The sequence below is a fragment of the Oryx dammah genome, unplaced genomic scaffold (assembly GCF_014754425.2).
Source record: "Oryx dammah isolate SB20612 unplaced genomic scaffold, SCBI_Odam_1.1 HiC_scaffold_29, whole genome shotgun sequence".
Classification (NCBI taxonomy): Eukaryota; Metazoa; Chordata; class Mammalia; order Artiodactyla; family Bovidae; genus Oryx; species Oryx dammah.
This window is the reverse complement of record NW_024070213.1, coordinates 758588-766641: the sequence shown is the minus strand read 5'-3', so window position 1 is coordinate 766641 and position 8054 is coordinate 758588. Positions and strand designations below refer to the sequence as shown.

The following is an 8054-nucleotide window of genomic DNA, read 5'->3' as shown; positions in this document are numbered from 1 at the left end:
CCGTTCCCGTCCCACCCCCCCACGGCCGGCCCACCCCCCGGGACTGGGTCACCCCCCGTGGACTGGGTCACCCCCATGGACTGGGTCACCCCCCGTGGACTGGGTCACCCCCCCGTGGACTGGCTCACCCCCCGTGGACTGGCTCACCGCCCCCATGGACTGGCTCACCCCTCCGTGGACTGTGGTCACCCCACCTCAGCCTGGCTTGCCCCTCCATGGACAGATGTGAAGCAGCAGGGCTGATCCTGTGCGGCCCTCTCCCCACAGGGAATGGTGGACACGGCAAAGAAGAACTTTGGTGGTGGGAACACAGCTTGGGAGGAGAAGACGCTGTCCAAGTATGAATTCAGGTGGGCACCCTGCTCTGACTGGCCCAGCGCCCGCCTTTGGGGCCTGATGTGTCCCTGGGAGAGTCTGCAGACACAGAGGGTCCCTTGGGCACAGTCACCTGTCCTTGTCTGGGGCTGACACGTGGGCCTCTGGCCCCTGGCTGTCCCCTCGCCCTCCAAGGGGCAGACACGGGTCTTTTCAAAACACAGGTGGGGCTGGCCCCGCCCCCACCCAGAGCTCTAGCCCATTGCCGGGCTTCCCTGGGTGGACCCCACACTTGATGTTCTCCCTGAGGAGGAACAGGCCTCCCTGACCTCCGCACCCTTTGCGTTTAGCTCTCTGCCTGGCAGTGATGTCCCCCGGCCCCAGCTGGGTGTTTGTCGTGGGTCTGTTCTCACTGAACACCAGTGTGGCTGCTCCCCGGCAGCAGGGGGCCTCCAGGCATCCTGGAGCATGGACGCTGGGCCCCGAGGTGCCGCACGCCCCCTCTCACGGTGCTGCCGGCCCTGTGTTTCAGCGAAGTCCGCCTGCTGGAGATCGTGGAGGGCCTGTGTGAGGCCAGCGACTTCGAGTGCAGCCAGCTGCTGGAGGAGCAGGAGGACCACCTGGAGGTCTGGTGGCTGCGGCTGTGAGTGCCCGGCACCTGGCGCCCGCCGCGCCTGGGGCTCGAAACGCGCCGCAGATGGGGGCTTCCACACCCAATACCTCCCTCGCCCACATTCCCGCCCTGTGCCATCGAAGGGCAGCGACCCTGGCGAGGGCGTTAGCTGGGAGAGTCTGCTGGCCACAGGCCCTCGTTTCCTGGGTCCCACGATGCTCAGAAGCGCCTTACATTCAACTGTGGTTTTGTTTTGAGGAAATCCACCACGTGAGATTCAGTGGATGCTGTTTACATCCTCAGGAAGAAGAAGCATCCTGACTTATTTGAATGGTTTTGTGTGCAGACACTGAAAGCTTGTTGTCCTCCGGGGACTTACGGGCCAGACTGCCTGGGTATGTCTTTCCTTGGGGACCCTCGAGTGTCCTCGTCGTTCCTGTCGCGGCTCCAGGGGCGGCGGCTCCCACGGGCCTGGGTGCTGCCCCCTCCCAGCTGCCTGGTGCTGCCCGCTAAGTGTGAGGAGGCCCACCGCCAGCAGAGCGCTGTGCAAGAGGCCGGGGCGTCCAGCCTTCAGGGTTCCGTCCAGGCGTCACTGACAAGTTCAGGTCGATCCCCTGGGCAGAGGGCATCATCTTGGCGCCCAGACCCCGCCCCAGCCTGCCCGCGGTCCTGCTGGTCCGTGGCTGCAGCGAGGAGTCCTCACTGTCCCCTCCTCGGCCCCGTGTCCCCGGTGAGGCCGGGGCCCGTGTGTCCGGAGAAGGGCACGGCAGGCCTGGGGTTGCAGCGGGACTTGGAGCTGAGCTGGTGGATGGCGGGGGCTCCCCGGGGCCCCCTCTGCTCCCAGACGCCCTCTGAGCAGCTCGTGTTCGCAGCGTGCCAGGGCGGGTCTGAGCGGCCCTGCAGCGGGAACGGCCACTGCAGCGGAGACGGCACCCGGGAGGGCGACGGGTCGTGCCAGTGCCACCTGGGCTACCAGGGGCCACTGTGCACCGACTGCATGCACGGCTACTTCCGCGCGCCGACGAGCGGGACGCACAGCATCTGCTCAGGTACCGGCAGCACCCGCAGGCCGGGAGCAGGGGCCGCACCGGCAGAGCTGGGGGGCTGGGCACAGTCCTGCTTCCTGCCCCTGAACAAGCCGTGGAGGGAAGCGTGCGGTGATGACCCCCGACAGCCTCCTGGACGGGCAGCACGGCACCGTCAGCTCCTTGACAGCCACGCTGGGCCTGGGCGCTGTGGCCTCTGGAGGCTTGTGCGGCCCTGCTGCGCCGGCGGCAAGCTCGGCGCCAGCGGGAGTGGGCTGGTTGTGCCTGCGGCGCGCCTCCGGGGGGCCGGTGGTGTGGCTGAGAATGGGACAGCAGGGGCCACGCAGTGTGGCCCCCGGGTCCCTGTGAGGAAGGCTCGCCACCTTGGTTACCCTGGTGTGGGAAGGGTGGCCCCCCCGTCAGGCTCTTTGAAGGCTCCCCGGCCGTTGTCCCTGGCTCCTCCGTGAGTTCCGAGATGTGCCCGTGGGGTCACAGATGGAGCCTTCTCAGCTGGGATGGACACACTGACCCTTCCAGTTGGGGAGGCCCGCACCCCGCTCATGAGGCTGCGTCAGCCCAGGGCGGTGTCCTCCGACGTGTAAATCCAGGGAGCAGGCCATGGGAGACGTGTGTTCCTCCTTGGCTGTCCCTGCCTCGGAGGACTGTGGCGGGCGCCGGCAGTCAGGTCTGGGGGCTGTGCCGCGCCCTCAGGCCTGCCCACAGTGAGGCCAGCCACCCCGTTCCTACCTAAGACCTCCCCAGGCCTGGCAGGACCACGCATGTTGGCAGGCGGCATGCACACCCAGCCGGGTCTGGCTCCACGCTTACAAGTAGCTCCTCTGAGTCCTCCTCTGCTAAGAATTTTATCACCACCGGGCGCGGAAGTCCCCACGTACTGTCTTTTCTCCTTAAGTGCAGTGTTGTGACTTACATGAATGTATTTTTCTGTTACTGAATAAGTCTTGCCGCTTTGGGATTTTTGCTTGTTTTCACCCTAACATATGTCAGTTCCTAAGCCCCAAAACCACCTTTGCATTGAGTTTGCTCCTGAGACGCGCCTGCCTCTGCCTTGCAGCCTGTGACGAGGCGTGTAAGACGTGCGTGGGCCCCACCAGCAGAGACTGCGACCAGTGCGAAGTGGGCTGGGTACGCCAGGACGACGCCTGCGTGGGTGAGGCTAGCAGGTGGCCCTCCCCTCCGCACCCCCCACCCCGAACCTCCCGCCCTCCGTGGGCTCTGCCGGCCCAGCCACCCGCAGGACATGCCATGCTCTGCCCGCTGCGGACGTGCTGGGGGAGACTGACGTCCCTGGTCGTGATTTAAGGGGTCACAGGTGGAGGCTGGCTTTGCAGGCGGCTGCTTTTGCCTGCGGGTGGGATGCCCCGCGGGAACCCTCTGCGGCCTGGACCCCGGGCTGGGAGGGTGGCCACGGCCTTGCTGTCTGTGGCCTCAGGGGTCCTATTGGCTCAGGAGAGGAGCCTGACCCAGGCCCAGTCACGTTCCCTTGGGCCCTGCGGGGCTGGCAGGGCGACACTGCGGGGAGGTCGCAGCCTCTGAGTGCAGTGACGGCGCAGTGCCGTGCTCGGGAGGCCCCTGATCAGGCCTGGCCTCCCACCACCCACCGCCCGCCCTCAGGCCTCGCTTGGACTGTAGCCCCGCCTGCAGAGTCTCAGGGCCTGGGGTGGCGTGCTGCGCTGCCCAGCTGCTCCTGGGGGGTCCTGTGCTGCCCAGGGCTGCTCCTTGGGGGTGTGGGGGTCCCTGCGCTGCCCAGCTGCTCCTGAGGGTCCTGTGCTGCCCAGGGCTGCTCCTTGAGGGCATTGGGGGGGGGGGGTCCCTGTGCTGCCTAGAGCTGCTCCTTCGGGGCGTGGGGGTCCCTGCACTGCCCGGCTGCTCCTGGGGGGTCCCTGTGCTGCCCGGCTGCTCCTGGGGGGTGTGGGCATCCCTGTGCTGCCCGGCTGCTCCTGGGGGTCCAGCCCCGGGTTTGGTTTCAGCCTCATGGCTGGTGGGCCTCCTGCCTCAGGTCCCAGACTGAGTGGGGCGTGGTGCCCTCCACGGCCCTGAGGAGGGACTCGTGCTCAGCCGCTGCGCTGTGCCCGCTGCACACAGAGGCCCCGGATGATGGCCGTCCACGTGTCCCCAGGCGAGGGGCCCTTGGCCGCCGGGGTCGGGTCAGGGCCACCCCTCAGCCGTGCTGTTGTTTTCAGACGTGGATGAATGTGCGGCGGAGCCGCCGCCCTGCGAGGACACGCAGTACTGTGAGAACATCAACGGCTCCTTCGTGTGTGAGGGTGAGCGCCACCCACTGCCCTGGCCTCACCTGCCCCGGTCTGTCCTACCCCGCCCCGGTCTGTCCTACCCCCGTCCATCCCCCCGCCTGCCCTGGCCTCCCGTCCGGCCAGCTCCCCAGGCGTCTGTCGTTTGTCTGCATGACCCCTGCACGCGCTGCCCACTTAAAAAGCTTAAGGTGGCAACAGAAGCACCAGCCATTTCCCGACCGTCAGGAAACTCAGGTGCAAGGAGACAGCACTGCCCGCTGGCGGGAAGGCCCTGGGGTCAGTGCAGTGCTGATCTGACGCGGTGCCTTGTCCCCTGTTCGATTTTGCCTCAACAACACTGTGCCCGTGTTTGTCCATGGCGTTTCTCTGCGTCGTGTCGTTAGGAGCGTGCTGATGTCTGGTCTCCAGCAGCCCACATGGTTGAATATTTCAGCCGTGCGTGTTCTCCAGTTACAGACTCGGAGAGCCCTTTAGGTAGAGCTTCGCACGCTGCTCCTCACTTTGCCTGCATCAGTCTCCGAGTTGGGCCACCTGCCCCAGAGGTGGTGCCCCTTCCTCGCCCAGCAGCGGCCCGTGTGGCTCACACCTCCCGCAGCGTCCTGTCTCCATGTTCCACGGACACGCAGCTCCGTGCTCCACGGATGCACAACATGCCCCAGCAGCGTCACAGGAACGCAGGCTGTCTGCCGGGGCAGCATGGGGGGCCACCCGTCGAAGGGTGGGGACACCGGCTCTTCCGGCCACAAGCCCTCCCCAGCCCCATGCATGGCTCTTGCAGGACGAGGCTCACTCCCCTCCCTTCGTTGCAGAATGTGACCCCACCTGCGTGGGCTGCACCGGGAAGGGCCCCGCCCAGTGTAGAGAGTGCATGGCCGGCTATAGCAAGGAGAGCGGCCAGTGTGAAGGTCAGCGGGTGCGTCTGCTCCACCGGGGGGCCTTCCCGGGGGCCATGCTCCAGTGTGGACAGGGTCCTGGGGAGGCACGCAGCTCCTGCCCTCACGCCTCTGCCTGTCCCCTCCCCAAACAACCGCCCAGGTCTCCTGCTGAGCCCCTCCCTCCTTTCTCTGATGCACCTCCCATCTCCGCCTCTGTGCACGGGTGAACCCCCCCTGCCCCCTCAAACCCCCCGACCCCTGCTGGGCCTGTCTGCCCAGTGAGGTCACCCGTGCAGTGGAGTGTTCTCATTCAGACATTGATGAGTGCTCGCTGGCAGAGAAGCCCTGCCTGAGGGACAATGAGAACTGCTACAACACTCCCGGGAGCTTCGTCTGTGTGTGCCCCGACGGCTTCGAGGAGGCGGAGGGCACCTGCGTGCAGACCAGGCCGGCGGGGGCTGGTGAGTGACGCCCGGCCGCCTCTGCTCGCGCCCCTCGCCCCCGAGTCAGGAAGTCCACGCACGTGGCCCTGGGCTGCCGGGAGCTCCCGCAGAGACGAGCTCGCGGGGGGTGGCAGGGGAGCACCACAGCCCTGGTGGCTCCAACCGCAGAGCCCTGCAGGCGGGACGCCTGAGCTCCAGTGTTGGGGACTGCCTCCCCGGAGCCCGTCGGGAGCATCCTTCCCGCCTCTCCCGGCTCTGGGGGTCACTCCTGGCGTTCCTGGGCGTGCAGCCGCGTCCCTCCAGCCTCTGCCTCTGTGCTCTCGTGGCCTTCTCCCTGGAGTCTGCGTCCACAGTTCCCTCTGCTTGTGGGGACACCACTCATGGGCTCAGGGCCACCCCCAGTGACCTCGATTGGCGGGAGGGACCCAATTTCCAAGCAAGGTCACGTCCACACATGTCCCATGGGGGGTGCAGTTCTTCCAAGACGGTCCCAGACGCATCCTGGGGAGTGTGGGACATCCACAGGTTGGTGGCTGGGCCTCCAGGAGGAGCTGAGGCCCCGGCAGGACCATGGGGGGCCCAGTGGGCAGCAGAGAGCAAGGCCCGGAGGGGCTGTGGCCACCCCGCTCAGCCCCCTGTGCCAGGGCTCACGATGCGGGCTCTCGTCTCATCCAGACTAACAGCGGCCGCCTGTCCCGGCGCCCCCAACCCACCCTGGGGAGACAACCCAGCTGTGCAGGCCCCTCAGGGCTGCGGGCAAGCTGTCCACTCAACACCACGGCTCCAGCGGGGCCCCTTGTGCCAGGATTTTACCTAACGACCTTTGTTTTCTTACAGAAGCCACAGAGGCAAGTCCGACACAGCCCCCCTCCCGGGAAGATTTATGACCAGCACGGCGTTGGCCACGCCGCCCCTAACTTATTCAGACTGTCGTCCCGACGGGCCTGGTGCTGGCCGCTGGCTCCAGGGGCCCCTTCCTGGAATGGACGGTGCTCACTGGACCCTTCAAAAGCTGCGTTTCTTGGCTGTTCTTTAACAGATTTGTATATTTTGATACCGTTCTTTATAATAAAATTGGCCCCTGAAGGTAATTTGGCAGAGAACACATGTGGGTTTGTCTCGTTAAAAACATTCGGAAGCTTTCGAGTGGAGTTTGCCCCAGTCCTGGAGCCCTGGGCCTGCAGGGCCCCCCAGTGGTTCCTGTTGCTCACCCCCAAAGGCTTGCAAGCACCAGCGGAACCTTGATAAGGGGGTTCAGGGCCCCCCGTGGGCCCTAGAGTGAGTGTCGTTAGGGACCTTGTGGGAAGAAGTCAGAAGAGAACCCCCAGGGCCAGGTCCTCATGTAGGAAGGAGGCACCCTGCACCCCCAGGCCCGGCCCGGGCTCTGCAGTCCACGCAGCAGTGAGACCAAGGCCGTCCCCGGGGTCTCCCTCCCGCAGGCCCTCAGTGCCCCCGCCCCCGGCCTCACTCCCGCCTGTGTCACCCTGGCCCCGAGGACGGTCCCCGTGCCCCTGGCTGCCCCTGGGCACTCAGCCCCAACTGGGCACTGGCCTGGGCGCTAGAGCAGCCTGTGGCGGGACTCTACCCTGGGGGCGCCTCGCTGGAGGGGGCCACAGCACCAAGGCTGCAGGCTCGCGGGGCAGAGCCTGCAGTCCCAGGCCCGGGGCAGGTTCCCCGAGTCCTTGAGGTGAGCGGGAGTCCAGTGGGCTGGGCGAGGCCAGCGCCAGACCCACAGTGGGGGCCACACTGGGGCCACATGGTCCTCTTGGAGACAGACACGTGGTGCAGGCCGAGGGGCTGAGTACGAAAGTGGGGTGACGACCGGGCGGGCAGGCAGCATAGGGCGGGGTGGAGGGGGGGATGGAGCCTGCATTGTGGGGGTCCAGGAGGGCCCCACGGGGGGACGAGCCAAGCCTGAGAGCTGGGCAGGGGCCCTGGGCACTGAGAGAGGTGCTGGCGGGTTGGTGGGGGGAGGCCCTGGCCTGGAGCGCTGCGGGGGGTGGGGGGGACGAGGGGGAGGGCACTGCGGGGAGGAGGCGATCCAAAGGCTCCCCGAGGGAAGAGAAGCCTCTTCACCAGCTGTGGGCTGGCAGGTCTACAGGGTGGATAGTCCCTGCACAATGCAAGGCCCAGGCCTGGGTGCCAAAGCCTCCCCCCGGGGCTGCATGAGCCGAGCAGGGAGCCGCCCTGCGTCCAGCTGGAGCCCAACGGTTCCTATCCTTACTGTGGGGGATGGCGCGCACAGCCCCGACGGCCCGACACCCCCCCCACGGCAGAGTCAGCTGGGCGGCTGCCTCGGCCCCTCCCACAGGGGGCACCAGCTGATATCCTGAGGGGACTGGTCACCCAGCAGTGGGAGGTGGACCCTGGCTGGTGGCCCCCACAGCTTTGGACTCTAAAACTGCACCCCAGTCTGCGCCCCACAGCTGGCTCCCCTGTGGCCACTGCACTGGCCGGTGGGGCCTGGGGGTCCTCTCTCCATCTCCTCCCTGCCTTCCTGCAGTGCC

The 8054-nt window shown here is 66.8% G+C and overlaps 1 protein-coding gene across 1 annotated transcript in view; it reads left to right on the top strand.

Annotated features, from left to right (window-relative positions):
• The window catches only part of CRELD2 (cysteine rich with EGF like domains 2), a 7468-nt gene extending 830 nt beyond the window's left edge, over positions 1 to 6638 (top strand). The window contains exons 2-10 of the mRNA XM_040233603.1: positions 268 to 350; positions 848 to 958; positions 1232 to 1323; positions 1801 to 1977; positions 3029 to 3124; positions 4158 to 4241; positions 5039 to 5134; positions 5419 to 5565; positions 6385 to 6638. Coding sequence (XP_040089537.1) covers positions 268 to 350; positions 848 to 958; positions 1232 to 1323; positions 1801 to 1977; positions 3029 to 3124; positions 4158 to 4241; positions 5039 to 5134; positions 5419 to 5565; positions 6385 to 6434 — 936 coding nt within the window. The 3' untranslated portion in view covers positions 6435 to 6638. The remainder of the gene's footprint in view (positions 1 to 267; positions 351 to 847; positions 959 to 1231; positions 1324 to 1800; positions 1978 to 3028; positions 3125 to 4157; positions 4242 to 5038; positions 5135 to 5418; positions 5566 to 6384) is intronic.
• The last annotated feature ends 1416 nt before the right edge of the window (positions 6639 to 8054 follow it).